The sequence below is a fragment of the Atractosteus spatula genome, chromosome 17 (genome assembly GCF_055471065.1).
Source record: "Atractosteus spatula isolate fAtrSpa1 chromosome 17, fAtrSpa1.hap1, whole genome shotgun sequence".
Taxonomy (NCBI): Eukaryota; Metazoa; Chordata; class Actinopteri; order Semionotiformes; family Lepisosteidae; genus Atractosteus; species Atractosteus spatula.
Genome location: NC_142722.1, coordinates 19,114,248 through 19,132,661, shown reverse-complemented (window position 1 = coordinate 19,132,661; position 18,414 = coordinate 19,114,248). Strand labels below are relative to the sequence as shown.

Here is an 18,414-nt window from a genome sequence, read left to right as displayed (position 1 = left end):
GCACAAGGGTAAGTACTTGCTCTGTCTGGTCCAGCCCTGCTTGAAACCCACCCCAGGCTCGTCCCTCTCTCCGGGCTCCGCCAGGCAGAAGGAAGGCATCTGCAGCACCGTCGGTGCGTATTCAACCCACGCTGTTCTGTGGGAGAGTCACAGCTTGAGAGTGGTGTGGCCACTTCATCAACACATGATGCCAGCAAACATCACGTATGTGTAGAATTTACCATGCAGGTTTATGATCTCTGTTTGTCATGCTAGGTCGCAGCTAGCTGTTGGGACTTGCCATCCTTTCAACAGAACGAAATGGTCAGAACTGAAGGCCGACCCTGTGAAGGCAGCGCTCCCTTCCTGTCCCCAGCGCTGGTGAGTGAGAGACTGGAAGAGCTCTAAGCACCCCAAGCCCTGGGAGTGTGAGGACACTGGGAGAGAGTGGCTCCAGTGCATCAGAATAAACTTGACAGGATGCAGAAGTTGCCATTTGGAGACGCACTCTGGCATTCCTCCAGTAGTGTTGGTACATTGATGGAGCAACTAATAAACACAGTGATGGAAAAGACAACACGTGTTTTCAGCAGTGTAGAGTTGCACCACAGAGGGTAAAGAAAGAGAAATCAATTTGTCGACCACTTACTGAGCGTTTATTTAAAAGAGACACTGCCCATCTCATGATGATGCAATACAGGGGCTGTAGTGCAAGTTGTGTGAAAGAAGAGAAGAGGACAAACTTGTGTAGTGCTGGAAAGACAGGAGCCAAGCTGTGTCCACCCAGACGAGCCGTTAGCTGCGGGTCATTAAGGAGCTGGGCCGCTAGGAAGAGCGGATTAGTGGGATAATAGGATTGTGGGAGACTGTGCTGCTCCTGGGGCTGCCCACAGCGGACACAGAGACCCCCACCACGCCACACCGCATCTGCCTCCTTCATGAAGGAATAAATCGACCTGCTAATGAAACAAAACTAATTATAAAGGAAAAATGGAACCATATGGTGCACAACTCCCTCCTTCGACTAATCTGCCTGATTCTGTCTCCACCAGAGAAACGGCACAGCACTCTTCCTCTAGTGACTGTTTGTCTCTCTCTTTCTCTGTCATTATTTATCTTTATGGCAACAAACTTTACTGACACTTTCTCTGTCTTAGACACTGAGCTCTGCTGTCTCCATCTTAGACACTGAGCTCTGGTGTCTCTGTCTTAGACACTGAGCTCTGGTCTCTCTATCCTAGACACTGAGCTCTGGTGTCTCTCTCTTAGACACTGAGCTCTGGTGTCTCTGTCTTAGACACTGAGCTCTGGTCTCTCTATCTTAGACACTGAGCTCTGCGGTTTCTCTGTCTTAGACACTGAGCTCTGGTCTCTCTATCTTAGACACTGAGCTCTGCGGTCTCTCTGTTTTAGACACTGAGCTCTGGTCTCTCTGTCTTAGACACTGAGCTCTGGTCTCTCTCTTAGACACTGATCTCTGCGGTCTCTCTATCTTAGACACTGAGCTCTGGTCTCTCTGTCTTAGACACTGAGCTCTGGTCTCTCTGTCTTAGACACTGAGCTCTGCTGTCTCTCTCTTAGACACTGAGCTCGCGGTCTCTCTATCTTAGACACTGAGCTCTGGTCTCTCTATCTTAGACACTGAGCTCTGGTCTCTCCGTCTTAGACACTGAGCTCTGGTCTCTCTATCTTAGACACTGAGCTCTGGTCTCTCTGTCTTAGACACTGAGCTCTGCTGTCTCTCTCTTAGACACTGAGCTCTGCGGTCTCTCTCTCTTAGACACTGAGCTCTGCGGTCTCTCTCTCTTAGACACTGAGCTCTGCGGTCTCTCTATCTCAGACACTGACCTCTGGTCTCTCCGTCTTAGACACTGACCTCTGGTCTCTCTGTCTTAGACACTGAGCTCTGCTGTCTCTCTCTTAGACACTGAGCTCTGCGGTCTCTCTATCTTAGACACTGAGCTCTGCGGTCTCTCTATCTTAGACACTGAGCTCTGCTGTCTCTGTCTTAGACACTGAGCTCTGCTGTCTCTGTCTTGGACACTGAGCTCTGGTCTCTCCGTCTTAGACACTGCACACAGCTTTGCTGTTTTCACTCACTGTCTTTACTTCTTTGTGCCAACAAACAATTCTGAAGCAATCTTCAGTTGAAATTGTAGCCATCTTGTTTTTAACACTGAATCCTCATGGATCTGCACTGTTATTCGCAGATGTGTGGAGAAAAAAACAATGTGAATGACAAGGAGCCCTTGACAAGGGGTCAGTAAGACTTGATTGGGAAATATGTGGGATAAGCTGCTACAACACTTCATATTGGCTGTCTGAGGGCTGAGATCAGTGTGAACTGCAGTTGCTAAATGACAAGCTGGGTCTCCTGTCACCCAGACCGAGCTGTGTTCATAACAGTCACAGTTGCTCTAATAGTGGGAAACACCTAATTGCTCTTTCTCCTGACATACATGTAGCTGTCTGTGGTTTTGCACCAAAGGTTTTTTATAAAATGGTAATAACAGCACAGTATTAGAAAATGTCGTGATCTCGCGGTGTGAGAGAGGACAGAGGTCAGGACAGCCTCGCGGTGTGAGAGAGGACAGAGGTCAGGACAGCCTCGCGGTGTGAGAGAGGACAGAGGCCAGGGCAGTCTCGCGGTGTGAGAGAGGACAGAGGCCAGGGCAGTCTCGCGGTGTGAGAGAGGAAAGAGGTCAGGACAGCCTCGCGGTGTGAGAGAGGACAGAGGTCAGGGCAGCCTCGCGGTGTGAGAGAGGACAGAGGCCAGGACAGCCTCGCGGTTTGAGAGAGGACAGAGGTCAGGGCAGTCTCGTGGTGTGAGAGAGGACTAGGTCAGGGCAGTCTCGCGGTGTGAGAGAGGACAGAGGCCAGGGCAGTCTCGCGGTGTGAGAGAGGACAGAGGCCAGGGCAGCCTCGCGGTGTGAGAGAGGACAGAGGCCAGGGCAGTCTCGCGGTGTGAGAGAGGACAGAGGCCAGGGCAGCCTCGCGGTGTGAGAGAGGACAGAGGCCAGGGCAGTCTCGCGGTGTGAGAGAGGACAGAGGCCAGGGCAGTCTCGCGGTGTGAGAGAGGACAGAGGTCAGGACAGCCTCGCGGTGTGAGAGAGGACAGAGGTCAGGACAGCCTCGCGGTGTGAGAGAGGACAGAGGCCAGGGCAGTCTCGCGGTGTGAGAGAGGACAGAGGTCAGGGCAGTCTCGCGGTGTGAGAGAGGACAGAGGTCAGGGCAGTCTCGCGGTGTGAGAGAGGACAGAGGCCAGGGCAGTCTCGCGGTGTGAGAGAGGACAGAGGCCAGGGCAGCCTCGCGGTGTGAGAGAGGACAGAGGCCAGGGCAGTCTCGCGGTGTGAGAGAGGACAGAGGCCAGGGCAGTCTCGCGGTGTGAGAGTGGACAGAGGCCAGGACAGCCTCGCGGTGTGAGAGAGGACAGAGGTCAGGGCAGCCTCGCGGTGTGAGAGAGGACAGAGGTCAGGGCAGTCTCGCGGTGTGAGAGAGGACAGAGGTCAGGGCAGCCTCGCGGTGTGAGAGAGGACAGAGGTCAGGGCAGCCTCGCGGTGTGAGAGAGGACAGAGGTCAGGGCAGCCTCGCGGTGTGAGAGTGGACAGAGGTCAGGGCAGTCTCGCGGTGTGAGAGAGGACAGAGGTCAGGGCAGCCTCGCGGTGTGAGAGAGGACAGAGGTCAGGACAGCCTCGCGGTGTGAGAGAGGACAGAGGCCAGGACAGCCTCGCGGTGTGAGAGAGGACAGAGGTCAGGACAGCCTCGCGGTGTGAGAGAGGACAGAGGCCAGGGCAGTCTCATGGTGTGAGAGAGGACAGAGGCCAGGGCAGTCTCGCGGTGTGAGAGAGGAAAGAGGTCAGGACAGCCTCGGGGTGTGAGAGAGGACAGAGGCCAGGGCAGTCTCGCGGTGTGAGAGAGGACAGAGGCCAGGGCAGTCTCGCGGTGTGAGAGAGGACAGAGGTCAGGACAGCCTCGCGGTGTGAGAGAGGACAGAGGTCAGGGCAGTCTCGCGGTGTGAGAGAGGACAGAGGCCAGGGCAGTCTCGCGGTGTGAGAGAGGACAGAGGTCAGGACAGCCTCGCGGTGTGAGAGAGGACAGAGGCCAGGGCAGTCTCGCGGTGTGAGAGAGGACAGAGGTCAGGACAGTCTCATGGTGTGAGAGTGGACAGAGGCCAGGGCAGTCTCGCGGTGTGAGAGTGGACAGAGGCCAGGGCAGTCTCGCGGTGTGAGAGAGGACAGAGGTCAGGGCAGTCTCGCGGTGTGAGAGAGGACAGAGGTCAGGACAGCCTTGCGGTGTGAGAGAGGACAGAGGTCAGGACAGCCTCGCGGTGTGAGAGTGGACAGAGGCCAGGGCAGTCTCGCGGTGTGAGAGAGGACAGAGGCCAGGACAGCCTCGGGGTGTGAGAGAGGACAGAGGTCAGGGCAGTCTCGCGGTGTGAGAGAGGACAGAGGTCAGGACAGCCTCGCGGTGTGAGAGAGGACAGAGGTCAGGGCAGTCTCGCGGTGTGAGAGAGGACAGAGGTCAGGGCAGTCTCGCGGTGTGAGAGAGGACAGAGGCCAGGGCAGTCTCGCGGTGTGAGAGAGGACAGAGGTCAGGGCAGTCTCGAGGTGTGAGAGAGGACAGAGGTCAGGGCAGCCTCGCTGTGTGAGAGAGGACAGAGGCCAGGGCAGTCTCGCGGTGTGAGAGAGGACAGAGGTCAGGACAGCCTCGCGGTGTGAACGCTGCCCAGGCCTAGGCCGGAGCAGAGCGCCCGTGCTAATCCACAGACGACTCCGGCAGGCAGCAGGTTGCAGGAGTGCGTGTATTGCTGGGTCTTAAATCTTTAATTAGTGGTGAGTTATCTCATGCCAAATACCCCCCTCCCCCTGCATCTCCACACCGCACTGCCCCCTCACTGCTCCACTGGGCTAAAGCCCAGTGACAGGGGGAGATTACTGGCCTTTTTATAGCCTACCCTGTCCACACCACGGCCGGCCTGTCTCCCTGGCCGAGCCCCTCCTTCCACCTGCTCCGCTCGCCCCACGGGCCAGCCGTTCGGATCCCCAAGAGCTGGCCAGGCGAGAGCACAGAACCACAGCGACAGGTGGGGCGATCTGCCATGTCACCAGCAGAGGGCGCTCCAGCTGGCTGCCTCCAGTGGCTGCAGTTTTCAGAGACAGTGGCCGCAGCCAGTAAAATAGTCAGAAAGAGGGAGGTTCAAGACAGGGGTGGTTGAGAGAGAGGTGGAAAGACTCCACAGACATCAGTCGGCGGTCTCACCGTGAATTCTGCAGCTAAAGGCGGCGGACAGTGTCTACAGTCCTGTGGCGTCTCTGCCTGGTGAGCGCCGGGCGCTGCACTTCGGCCAGAGAGGCCTGGGAGGCGGCGTCTCCCAGATGGGGTGGTGGGGCGGGGGGGTCAGGACAGGACACGAGGGGCAGGAGGGGGCAGTTGGCCGCTTGTTGCAGAGGCAGTGGGCGTCATCGGTTTCCACATGCATGATCAATGAGGTTGAACAGAAGAGAGTGAGGGGGGAGGGGTGCAGGAGAGGGAAGAGCCTGGAGCCGCTGGAGGGCGGGGGGGAGGGGGGGGGGGTGAGGGAGAACCAGAGGAAAGGAGCAGAGGAGTGACAGGGAGAGGAGCAGGGAATCGGCAACAGGAGGTAAAGAACAGGAGACGGGTGTGGGGTCAGAGCCAGAGAGGGTAAACAGAAGAGAGGATGGGAGCCCAGTTCTCTTCAGGTGGCTCCCAGTCCGTCTGCAATCAGCTAGTTTTCACACAGCCAGTGTGAGAGTCAGTGTGTCAGTGTGTCAGTGTGAGAGTTTGAGAGTCAGTGTGTAAATCAGTGTGTCAGTGTGAGAGTCAGTGTGTAAATCAGTGTGTCAGTGTGAGAGTCAGTGTGAGAGTTTGAGAGTCAGTGTGTAAATCAGTGTCAGTGTGAGAGTCAGTGTGTCAGTGTGAGAGTCAGTGTGTCAGTGTGTAAATCAGTGTCAGTGTGAGAGTCAGTGTGTCAGTGTGAGAGTCAGTGTGAGAGTTTGAGAGTCAGTGTGTAAATCAGTGTGTCAGTGTGAGAGTCAGTGTGTAAATCAGTGTCAGTGTGAGAGTCAGTGTGAGAGTCAGTGTGTCAGTGTGAGAGTCAGTGTGAGAGTTTGAGAGTCAGTGTGTAAATCAGTGTGTCAGTGTGAGAGTCAGTGTGTAAATCAGTGTGTCAGGGTGAGAGTCAGTGTGTCAGTCACAGTGTTTATCAATGAGTGTCAGTTTGTCAGTATGTTGATAAGTGTGTGAGTCAGTGTGTCAGAGTGTCAGTCAGTGTGTGAGTTTGTCAGTTGTGTTCAGCAGAGTGGTCAACAGTGGTTCCTGCTTCAGTTGTGTTCAAGCAGGACAGAGAAGCTCTCTTTCTCTCTCCCCCTCTCTCCCCTCGTCTCTCTCCTCTATCCCTCTCTCCCTCTCTCTGTTCTCCTCTCTCTCAGTTGCCAGGCGACCTGTGCTGTCTCAGGCCATTTCCTTTCAATGAAATAGAGCAGCAAAGGAGCACAAGGGAATCAAGAAAAAAAGACAAAACACCTAAAGAGCCAGAGCTCTCCCTGCACCCCCTTCTCCCTGCTGAGCACAGGTCCCAGGGCCCGGAGGTCAAAGGTCATGGGGAGCAGAATAGGGCTGTGTCTCAGGGATCACACAGTCTGTGGCAATCTCAGTATGACAAAAGGCCGGCGCCTCTGATTGGACAGGCTGCTGCCTTCGTTAGGGCAACAGAAGACTAAAGAATCCAGGATAACGGAGCTGGGTGATTAAACAAGAAAGTAACAGAACTTCCTAACGAATGTTCCCATTCTTTCTCCCTCACCCAACCCCATCTCCACGAGGCTCCCTCTTTGCCTCTCTCTCTAAGATTCAAATTCAAATTCAAAGAGCTTTATTGGCATGATTGATGTAGCAAACAGTTGCTTCTCTGACAAGTTCACAATCATGTGAACATTAGAACAATGGGCAACCTGCTATAAGGTTGGGAGAAGAAAAGAAAAAATGTTTTTTAAATGAGTTATAAGAATATAAAAGCACTACATAGTAAAACTAATTTACCTGATATATAGTCACATGAACAGGCTTATAAACAATAAGTAAATCAATAGAAAATAATTTAAAGCTTTAAATTTGAATTAATAACATACAGAATATCATACATTTTTGAGAAACTCACTATGTGTTTCTCAGGCTGTGACAGGAGATCACATATTGTGCTGCAGCTCTATTGAGTTTCCTCTCCCAGTAGGATTGGGAGCTGTGGTGATTCTGGTAGGTGTGGGAATTCTGGGATTAGATTTGTTATTGTGGGGAAGAATGTTTGTCTAATCCCTGAGTATTTATCACAGTGCAGTAGGAAGTGCATCTCTGTCTCTGTTTCTCCCTACCGGCAGTGGGAGCACAGCCTGTCCTCTCTGGGTAGCCAGGTCTGTCTGTGTCCAGTTTCTCTGGCCAGGCTGTGGTCACTGAGCCTGTCCTCTCTGGACAGCCAGGTCTACCTGTGTCCAGTTTCTCTTTTCTTTTGTCAGGCTCTGTTTGTTCTTGCTGTTTCTTTCCAGGTCAGATAATCAGCTAGTGTGTATTGTCTGTTTAGTGTTCTGTAGTATTCCAGTTTGTGTTGTGTTTGTGTGTGTGTTCCAGCGGGTGAGGTAATGTTGTTTATCTTGTGCTGTGGTTGGGTTGATTGAGATTTGTGTTGCTGTAGCTGTGCTGGTTGGTGTCAGTGAGCTTCAGGACCAGCTGGCTGAGGGGCTCTTCTCTGGGCTCAGCTCTGGGCTCTGGCTGGTAGGGATTCTGGTTGCTGTTTCGCAGGTGTAACCAATATTTGATTGCTCTCTTTTGTATATTAATTAATAATGGATATTGGCCTAATTCACCTCTGAATTGTTTGGTGTTTCTCCACAATTACAGACCAGGACTTGTGTTATATGGTCAGTGACTGGACCCCACACTTCACTGCAATATAATGCAATGGCTTAGTTGACACATTCAAATATCCAGAGCCAGGTGCATGTGGGGGGGTTGATATAATAGAGCTTCCTTCTTACAGCCCCTCAGTGCCCTCCCGCCGATCTGATCTTCAGAGCAGGGTAGGTGCAGATGGTTGTGCTTGGAAGTGTAGCCCTTAACTGAGCTCTGCCCTCTCTCCCTGCCAGCCGGCCTGCCTGTGTTTCTATGGCTGGGTGTTTCCCTGCTCTCTTCCCCAGAGGAAGGTGCAGCAGCTGAACAGCAGGAAGAGAAGGAGAGGGGCGAGGCGGAGAGCAGCCAGCAGAGGAAGAGGAGCAGGGAGCCGGTGTCCAGGAGGGGCCGAAAGTGGAAGAGGAGCAGGGTGCCGGTGTCCAGCTGGGTTTGTCTTCTCGTTTGTCATCAAGCTCTCGTTTCTCTTCTGGTGTTTGTCTGTGAAGAACAGAGTTTAACTTCAGCAGAAATCAACAGCTCCACAGTCCTATTGCCTCGCTGCCTCCTCTTCTCTCTAATCCTTTTTCCAGCCCCTCCAGGAGCTGTCATCGCGATTCCTCCCTCCCTCTATTAATAGGGCCTGGCTGTCCTCCCTCTCACACCCCACCTGGCAGGAAGGAGGAGCGGAGCAGGAGAGAGGGGCAGGGAAGGGGGGTGAGCTGGCTTCCCGAATAGCAGTGTTTTCACTGGCTGTTAGTGCTCTGGAAACACTGTAATTCATGCCAACAAAGCTCTTTGAATTTGAATTCGGGAGAGGGGGGCAGAAGGAGCACAGAAGGATTGGGGGGAGTGTAGGTCACCCCACCAAGACTTACAGGGATTGCCCTGCTGCCCTAGTCAAATTTGGCACTATCTCTGCAAGGGCTCTGATCAGTCATGTGCTCATCAGTACAGCTGGTCAGCTGGGATAGGTGGGCAGGGAGGCATGCCCCAGAGAGATGGGCCTGAGGCAGAAGGTTCAGATTTCACTTCCTCCAATCACACGTCCAGGCGAATCGCTCCCGACACGCCCACATACCTGGTCACCATGGAAACAGCCTCACCTGAACTCAGACGAGCCTGCAGGGAGCAGAGATTGGCTGGCAGAGTGTGTCAGTGTGTGTGCATTTGTGTGTGCACGCCTGTGTATGTGCCAGTGCAACACAAGTGTCAAAAGACATCACAGTTCACACTTCTTCATCCCTGTGTTTCTGACATGTGTAATTCCAGTAGTTCTTCCACAGGTGGCCCTGACTCTCATGTCTAGGCAGCATCGTGCAGCAGAGCTCTGTGAAGGATCTCCAGGATAAGGAACAACATCAGCTGAGCTGGACTGGCTCTGCTCTCTGTACAGCTGCATGTGAATCTCACACTTACACATTTACCCAGGCCTGCTTCCTGGCAGGTAGAGGAACAGCCGCCCAGCCAATACCCTGTCTTCCTTCAAGAACCAGCTGGACAAGATCCTCTGATCAATAGCTACTGAAACACCAAATGAGCTAGGCGTGAATAATGCCCTTATGTCTGTAAGCTTTCTTATGCTCTCACATTTTACCCCAAAATGAGAAAACTGGGCTTTTTAAAATTCTATAACAGTCACTCTGCCAGGAAATATGCACTGCAGGAGGGAGCACAGAGCCTTTGGCACTCACTGACAGCCTCGTCACTCCCTGATCCCGGATATCTTCAACTCAGAGTTCTGAGCTCCAAGACCTGATCGCAGACAGACACAGAAACAGGCACATGACCACATTGCTGAGTTCTTGCCCCACAGGACACAATAGCTGACCTCAAACCCCACACAACACCTAGAGGTCACCGGCACTGACCCAATAATAATAATAATAATTTCTTACACTTATATAGCGCTTTTCTGGACACTCCACTCAAAGAGCTTTACAGGTAATAAGACCTCCACCCCACCACCACCAGGGTGAAGTGCCACTACACAGCACTACTATGACAGCAGCCATAGTGCGCCAGTCTGCTCCCCATACACCAGCTCTCAGTGGGGAGGAGAGCAGAGTGATGAAGCCAGTTCAGAGAGGGGGGTTATTAGGAGGCCATGATGGGTAAAGGCCAGGGGGATATTTGGCCAGGACGCTGGGGTTACACCCCTACTCTTTTCAAGAGACGCCCTGGGATTTTTAATGACCACAGAGAGTCAGGACCTCGGTTTTACGTCTCATCTGAAGGACGGCGCCTGTTTACAGTATAGTGTCCCCGTCACTATACTAGGGCATTAGGACCCACATGGGCCACAGGGTGAGTGCCCCCTGCTGGCCCCACTAACACCTCTTCCAGCAGCAGCCTCAGCTTTCCCAGGAGTCTCCCCTCCAGGTACTGTCCAGGCTCACACCTGCTGAGTTTCAGTGGGCTGCCAGCTGTGAGCTGCAGGGTGATATGGCTGCTGGCTGACCTAAGTTTTCAGAGGTCACTATCACTGACCTCAGACCCCAGAAGACACCACAGCTGACCTCAGACCCGACAGGACACAAGAGGACACCAGCACTGACCTCAGTCTGCACAAGACACCAGCACTGACCTCAGACCCAAGAGGTCACTATCCCTGACTTCAAGCCCCAGAGGAAACCTATGAGACACTAGCACTGACCACAGACCCCGCAGGACACACAGAGGACATCAGACCCCAGAAGACACCAGCACTGACCTCAGACCCCAGAGAACAACCAGAGGACACCAGCACTGACCTCAGACCTCACAGGACACATGCACTGACCTCAGACCCCTCAGGACACCCAGAGGACACCAGCACTGACCTCCGATCCCGCAGGACACCAGCACTGACCTCAGACCCCAGAGGACACCCAGAGGACAGCAGCACTGACCTCAGACCTCACAGGACACCAGCACTGACCTCAGACCCCGCAGGACACCCAGAGGACACCCAGAGGACAGCAGCACTGACCTCAGACCCCAGAGAACAGCAGTGCTGGCTGGGAGCAGAGAGGAAGAGGGCGAGGTGGGAGAGGAGGCTGGCGCAGAATCGAGAGAAAAGAGGGGGCAGGAGAGGATGAGAACGGGGTTCTGAGAGACAGGAAGAGAGAGGGAGAGAGAGAGAGGGAGAGGGTCAGGAAGAGAGACAGGGAGAGAGAGGGAGAGAGAGAGATGGAGAGGGACAGGGAGAGGGACAGAGAGAGGGACAGGGAGATGGATAGGGAGATGGATAGGGAGACGGATAGGGAGAGAGTGCTCCTACTGCCAGCGGGGAGAAATAGAGACAGAGGTGCACTTCCTACTGCACTGTGACAGATACTCTGGGATTAGAGAAACATTCTTCCCTAAATTCAGAAATCTAACCCCCGAATTCCCACACCTGCCAGAATCACAACGGGTACCAATCCTACTGGGAGAGGGAGGAGGGAACTCAGTTGAACTGGCAGCCCAGTATGTGATCTCCTGTCACAGTCTGAGGAACAGTGAGTCTGTCTCCCAATAATGCTCCATCTGTTTACAGTATATGTCGATATTTTATGATATGTCTTTGTTGTAAATGTCTGTAGATTTTATTTTACTTTTATTTTTGTTTTGTTTCATGTTAATTTTATTAATTTTATTTGCTTTGGCAACACTGACTGTACCCATCGGTCATGCTAATAAAGCACCTTGAATTGAATTGACAGGGAGAGAGAGGGAGACAGACAGGGAGAGGGACAGGGAGAGTTGGACACAGAGCAAGAAAGGGAGGGAGGGGTCCTTTGTTCAGATTTCTAAGCACAAATTGTGCTTCTGTCTGGGAAAGAAGAAACTCTATCAGCTGTGTGCTTCTGAGCAGCCCAACAGAGAGAGATCGGCTTACCAGGTGTGTGAGAGCTAGGAGAAGAGAGAAAGGAGGAGAACAACACTGTTTCTGACGACGACGACGACAACAACACCACCACCAACAACAACAACAACAATAATAATAACAACAACAACAACAACCAATCCTCTTGTACACTCATGAGTGCAGAGTCTGGCCGCTCATGACCGCTTTAGGAGCTCCCATAGAAGCGCTTCCACTGCCACCTGTTGGTTATCATCGGGAACAGCGACCCAGCCTGAGCATCGTTCTACAATTTAATAAACCTAAAAATTGGAGCTCCGTGAAGTTGGCCCCCCGACAGACAGCACAAACGATTAAACCTACCTCATTCATTAGTGCTGCGTTTGTTCCGGTTTGTGCCATTGAAAGTCGCGTTTGTGCTGCTTTCGTTTCCGAGATACAGCGTTTAGTTTTTTCAGGGTCGTGACGTCACTCAGCCCCCCTACAATGTCGTAGGGAAACCGGACCGGTCTCATTCGTTATTGCTGCGTTTGTGTCGATTTGTGCCATTGAAAGTAACTTCCCAGCTGCTTCCGTTCCTTAGATATAACGTCTTCTTTTTCAAGGGGTGACTTTGCCCAGCCCCCCCACAACGTCGTAGGGGAACACGACCGGTCTCAATCGTTAGCGCTACATTTGTGCCGGTGTGTGCCGTTGAAAGTAGCGTTTGTGCTGCTCTCGTTCCCGAGATATAGCACCTTGTTATTCTGGTGATCACGTGACAATGCACGGCGACCTTGACCTCCAGTGACCCCGTCTGCCGAGTTCAGGCGCACTGTTACGGTTTAGCTCGTACCCTTAACATTTTAGAGACAGTCAATATCCATAAACATATAAGCCTCCATAGATGACGCATACCAACAAGTTAACCATCTATGACATAAACCTGTGGCTGTAATGTTTGTAAAATCACCATGATTGTAAGATCTATGGTTTTTATTTTCTATGGCACGTTTTCCTTTTCTTTCCCTACCGTGACAGGCTGTTTTTAAAGGTGGAGCAGTGGCACTGTGGCTAAGGCTGTGCCTGTGGCTGGAAAGGTTGCTGGTTCAAATCCTACTCTGTTGGGCCCCTGAGCAAGGCCCTTAACCCCCAACTGCTCCAGAGATGCTGTACAATGGCTGACTCTTTGCTCTGACCCCAAGCTTCTCTGCCTGTCTGTGTGTGTGTCTCATGGAGAACAAGCTGGGGTAGGCGAAAAAGACAAATTCCTAATGCAAGAAATTGTATATGGCCAATAAAGTTATCTGTTGCCAAACGCATAACTGTGGCATACCATCGCAACAAGACCTCCACAGCACGTCATAGAGACTGCATGTATATCGTGGCAGTGTATATCACGACTGGCGCCTTGCTTCCATGCCACCCTGGCACGGCTGTTGCAACAGAGTCTCATATCAGGACATGATATACCCAGATAGGACGTGTCGAGATATATGGACTCCATGTCGCAACATGGGGGGTGGGATTTTGTCGGGGTATGTAATATCGCGATATATGGGACTTAATGTTGACGGATAGATGCAAGTGTGCATTTTACAGATAACTATTCAGATCGCCTCTAAATGCCCTGCGGTATTTTTAAGTGAAGATATATGGACATAATGTCGCGACAGCGATGCGCCAGTCGCCATGGGTATCGCGATTTGATCGTGATGCGCACACTCCTATTGTGATGCTATCGGAGTCGTAAACGCGCTGTGGATGCCATGACGTTGTCTGCTATTCAGTTTTGATCTCAGTGCGACTTAGATTGATTAGTAGTTGGAAACCAATGGATGTGTTACTGTATATCCAGCGTGCTCATACAGCACACACGGTTAACCGGGGCTACAGTATCTGGACCAAGAAGAACATCCGTCACCTGTGTGTCTACATGCTCTCGGAACTTCCGCTGTGGCGCTCTGCCCAATCAGAGTGTCGATTCTCACTCTTCACCCAATCAGAGTGTCGATTCTCACTCTTCACCCAATCAGAGTGTCGATTCTCACTCTTCCCAATCGCGGCCCGAGCTGTTCGGGGGTTTAGCCAATCACGGCTCTGAGAGCTGTTCAAGCCAGCAGCGCCAGGTGGATCGGCTTGTTTACTGTCAATGAGAATCTAGTTTTGAAATACTTTACTTATTTGCAAAATAACCGCTGCTTTCTGTATTGAATACATGGTATTTGAACAAATTTAATCGTATATTTAAGGTAGGGAAAACACCTTCTGCTTTGTACTTCAAAAATGAATAGAAATGTAAAGTCTATGATCATTATATTATTTTGCTCGTGATTTCAATTTTGTTTTTTATTGTTAAATTATATCGATCTTGAAACTAATACCTAAAAATGTGAATATGGGCTCTCGTGTTGTACCAGTGGTAATTTGGAAACTGGTGTCTCTTCACCAATGAAAGGAGTACACAAGCAATACATTTTCGAGAACATGGTTAAAAATCAAAAGAAAACACCTTACTCCTCCCTAAATATAAGACTGCTTATTCGCGTAAAGACTGCAAAGTCAACTGAAACATCCACCCCACCCGACCAGACAGACTCGGAAAACAAATTGCCACCACCGTTTTCATTACAATCAGGTGGTCAAGCACCGAGTTTGTTGGTACCTGTAAACGTCCTTGTAGATAGTCACGTGATCCCCCGAAAACCGGCGCTATATCTCGGAAACGAAAGCAGTACAAACGCTACTTACAGTGACACAAACCGGCACAAACGCAGCACTGTCGACTGCTGCGAGTTTCGTCGTTTGTGCTGTTCGACTGGCGGGTGGGCAACTTCATGGAGCAGGACAAGCAGACATGTCTGGGTCATTACATTGCAGACTGCAGAAGACTCGACTTCACCTGAGGATCTAACACAGGCGCACATATTTGTCTTGTTGTTCGTAAAGTTGCAGATTCAAGCCTTTTTAAACACGTGGCTGGACTGACGGGTCGAATCTTTACACTTCGCTTGGTGCGCGTGTTTATTGAAGGAGACAGTGGGAAACTGATCACTTCTTCAGATTTTAAAAAAGCACACCCGCTACGAAGTATTAAGACGTGTTTGTTAAAGCCTCTTGGTAAGAACATGCAATTGTTTGCTAGTGTTCGCATTTTGAGACTACACCCGCAACTTTTCTGATTAGGGTATGTGATATTCGTGAAAAATTTAATCTTCCTGCTCACACAGACGTTCAGAAGACACTGATATTTAATGCAAAATCCACCGCCGCCGCCCTCCGCCCGAGCAAAGGACGAACACAATTGCAGAGCCGTTCCTCTCGCACCCGTAACAGCACTTGAACTCGGCAGACGGGGTCACCGGAAAAACAAGGCGCTATATCTCGGGGACGAAAGCAGCACAAACGCTACTTTCAACGGCACAAACGCAGCACTAATGAATGAGGTGGGTTTAATCGTTTGTGCTGTTTAAAGGGGTCCAAAAAAGCGATGTTTTCATTGCACTGGTATAAGGAGAGTGCTATTTCGAAAACTTGGTCTTTGTTTAAAGACACTTTGATCAGTGTCAATATTATCCTGTCATTTTTTTTCAGAAGGGAGAAAGATCGCACTTTGAATTTTAAAAGCATCTTGATCAAGTAAAGTAATTTGTTGTTGGATATTATTTGTTGACTTTTCTTCTGCTTTTAACACAATACAACCATTGTTGCTTGCACAGAAACTCTGAAAGAACTCAACAGCTCAACAGTAACTTGAAAAGATGGGTCCAAAACTTTTTGACAAATAAGATATAAGATGTAAGATCACTTTATTGGCCATATACAATTTCTTGTATTAGGAATTTGTCTTTTCGCATACCCCAGCTTGCTCTCCAAATAGGACTCAGCAGATCAAATTGAGAAACTGGTTGTCAGACATTTATTGCACTTCCACTGAATTACCACAGGACTGTGTTTTGTCCCCCTTACTGTACCTATTGTACACTAAAGATTGTAAAAGCACACACACAAATAGGCATCTCATTAAGTCTGCTGATGACTCAGCTTTTTAAGGGACCCAGAAAACCATCATGAACCCATTCTAAACAACTTCACTAAATGGTGTGACGAGTCCTCTTTGCAGTTAAATGTTTTTAAAACAAAGCTGGTTACAGTTTGAAGGGAAAGCGGCACAGCCCGTGCCTTTTGCTCTGTGACTCAATAAAGATGGCTACACATTGTCCCTCCAGCCTGGCCCCTCGCACTGTGGAAACGGTCTATGTTCTCATGCAAGGAAGGGAACTTTTTTCTTTGTACTCTTTTCAAAAACATTCATTCATTTAACTTTTTAAACATATCTAGTTATAATCGGGTCAAATCTATCCAAAAATACAAACGCAACATGTAATGCATGAATAAAATGCAAAGACAAATCTATAAATAACAAAAGTCTTGCTACGGAATTATGGGCCATTTCCGTTTCCGGCTCCTCTGTCGCTCAGACTGTGCTGAACATGGCGGCGCTTGGACGTGTTTCCCAGTCGCTCCTCCGCTCGGCAGCCGGCCCGGCTCGCCAGCTCTCCGCCGCGGCTCACGCTGAGCAACACCAGGGAGGTAAGAGTCCAGCGCCGGAGCACGGCCGCACTGGGCAACTGGGCCCGGCCGTGAGCTTGAAGACGGCCTGGTGACCTTGGGCTGGTCAGAATCGGCTGGCGAGAGGGGGGGTTCGGAGCCGGGGGGCTGGACTGGGTCAGGGAGAGGACGGAGTGACCAGTACGCGTTGATCCGAGAGGCGCTTGGTCACCGGGACCCCCATCTCGCTGGCCGGAGTCGTGCGGTCCACACAACACAGGCGGGAGCTGCTGTCGGCAGTAATCGGTACACCGGCCTCCTGGTCTCCTGGTGCTGCCGCGTCGGGCTGTAGGAGCTCCGGGACCGTAAACAAAGCTTGTTGTCGGAGCAGCAGGAGAGAAACTGAAGTACAGTTTCCGTGCAGAATACTCAAGACGTTTGGATATCCGGGCAGGCGCTGGTAAAACCTGGGGTGGAACAGACAGCCCGCCTGTGCCTGTACATTCTCGTCCTGTGCCAGGCTGGTCTCCCAGTGACCCGCCAGTAACCCCGGGGGGAGGCCCGTCTGCCTGTCCAGATCGTTTGTGGGTTATTGATCTCGGGGTCTTGTGCAGATGTGTGTGTACACAGCCTTGATAGACCCTCCCTGACACAGACTCTCCCAGCTGACCTTCCTGACAGGGCGCTGGTCTGCATGAGGAGGGCGATAGTGGGGACTGAAGCTGAGGGACCCCGTCAGTGAAACCCAGGAGGAAGCTGAGCAGGAAGCAGTTACTTTATACAGAGAGCTGTGGGAGTGGGGACTAAGCTGCCCTGCCATGTTGAAATCAATACCCTGCCTTCCTTTCTGATTCTGGGAGCGATGGCTAGTTGGGCCGAATGGCTCTGCTCGTGGTCTTATGCTTTTGCTTCTCTGTTACAGGTTGAGAGGTTGTGTGAAGTTCGCGATGTGCCATTAAGTGCTGGCATTGCAGAAGTGCTGACTGTATAAGGATTAAGAGAACCCTGCTGGAATTTGCTGGAGCAGTTATTCTACATACTGTGGGATATTGAAGAAAAGCGTACTTGCATTTTCAGAGTTAAGATAATGCAGAGATGAGAGGAAGTCCACTAAAAGCTCCCAATTAAGAGTTGTCTTCAATTGACAGTCATTTACCAGTCATCAAGTACTCAGCTGGTATCTCTTTATACACTTTGTAATGTTCTCAATTTTTGCTCAACAGTCATATGTGTATCCGTCCTGCTGCAGAAATACAAACAAGGGCTTCTCCTTGACAGTGTGTGAAGTTATAACGTGTTGACCAGGTTATCTAAGAAGGCTTTGCATTGTAGTACTTGAGGTTAGTGATGACAGGTTGGTCATCTTTAGGTTGTGGTGAATGTGTGCAGCGGTCAGCTGAACCTGTGTATTGCTGATGGTGAGTTTTGGCTAAAATATTTGCTTGAGCTTCACTGCTCTTGACCTGCAGTGATGGCACCAGGAGCAGAGGGCAGTGTGAGCTCTGTGGTGGAGTGTGGTTGTCCAGGGGGTGATGTGCGATGTGAGAGATCCAGGAGCGAGCTGGGCTGAGTAGAAAGTGTGCAGATGAAGTGACGGTGAGTCTCTGCTCCTGCCCTGCAGGCCGGATGTGGAAGGTCCTGACGTTCGTGGTGGCTCTCCCTGGTGTGGGCGTCTGCATGCTCAACACCTACCTGAAGGCCCAGCACCACAGCCACGAGCAGCCCGAGTTCATCCCCTACACACATCTGCGCGTGCGCAGCAAGGTGAGGCCCGCCTCGCCGCCGCCCTGTCCTCTGCCTCGCCAGCGCGCCCCAGGGCGTCTCCCTGCGTGTGGTGCCGCAGTCCTCTCAGCGCAGGGGAGACTGACAGCTGCTCTCTCTCCCTCCAGCCGTTCCCCTGGGGCGATGGGAACCACAGCCTGTTCCACAACCCACACGTCAACCCCCTGCCCACTGGCTACGAGGAGTCGGACCACTGATAGCGCACCGCGGACCACATCTGCCCTGGGACCAGAACTCCTGACCCGGCTGGACCACTTCTCCTCTGTTTACTCTAACCTTACTCACAGCGAGCCCATGTGCCCTTCGGCATCTTACAGCTGTGTTCTGGACGCGCACGCGTGTGTGTGTTTTCATTAATTAAGAAATAAAGACTCCTAATTAAGACCTGTGTGATTGCT

The 18,414-nt window shown here is 51.4% G+C and overlaps 1 protein-coding gene across 1 annotated transcript; it reads left to right on the top strand.

Moving 5' to 3' along the window:
- The first annotated feature begins 16,132 nt into the window (after window positions 1–16,132).
- Window positions 16,133–18,398, top strand: cox6a1 (cytochrome c oxidase subunit 6A1). The gene is made up of 3 exons (XM_088935259.1): window positions 16,133–16,276; window positions 17,856–17,998; window positions 18,124–18,398. Exons 1-3 carry the CDS (start codon window positions 16,177–16,179, stop codon window positions 18,211–18,213), a joined length of 333 nt encoding a protein of 110 aa, XP_088791385.1. The 5' UTR covers window positions 16,133–16,176; the 3' UTR covers window positions 18,214–18,398.
- The last annotated feature ends 16 nt before the right edge of the window (window positions 18,399–18,414 follow it).

Excerpts from the sequence above, each read along its gene's own strand:
- cox6a1 (XM_088935259.1), top strand. The coding sequence starts at position 16,177 with ATGGCGGCGCTTGGACGTGTTTCCCAGTCGCTCCTCCGCTCGGCAGCC. Across the intron at positions 16,277-17,855 it reads CGCTGAGCAACACCAGGGAG|GCCGGATGTGGAAGGTCCTG; the intron begins GTAAGAGTCCAG and ends CCTGCCCTGCAG. Across the intron at positions 17,999-18,123 it reads ATCTGCGCGTGCGCAGCAAG|CCGTTCCCCTGGGGCGATGG; the intron begins GTGAGGCCCGCC and ends CTCTCCCTCCAG.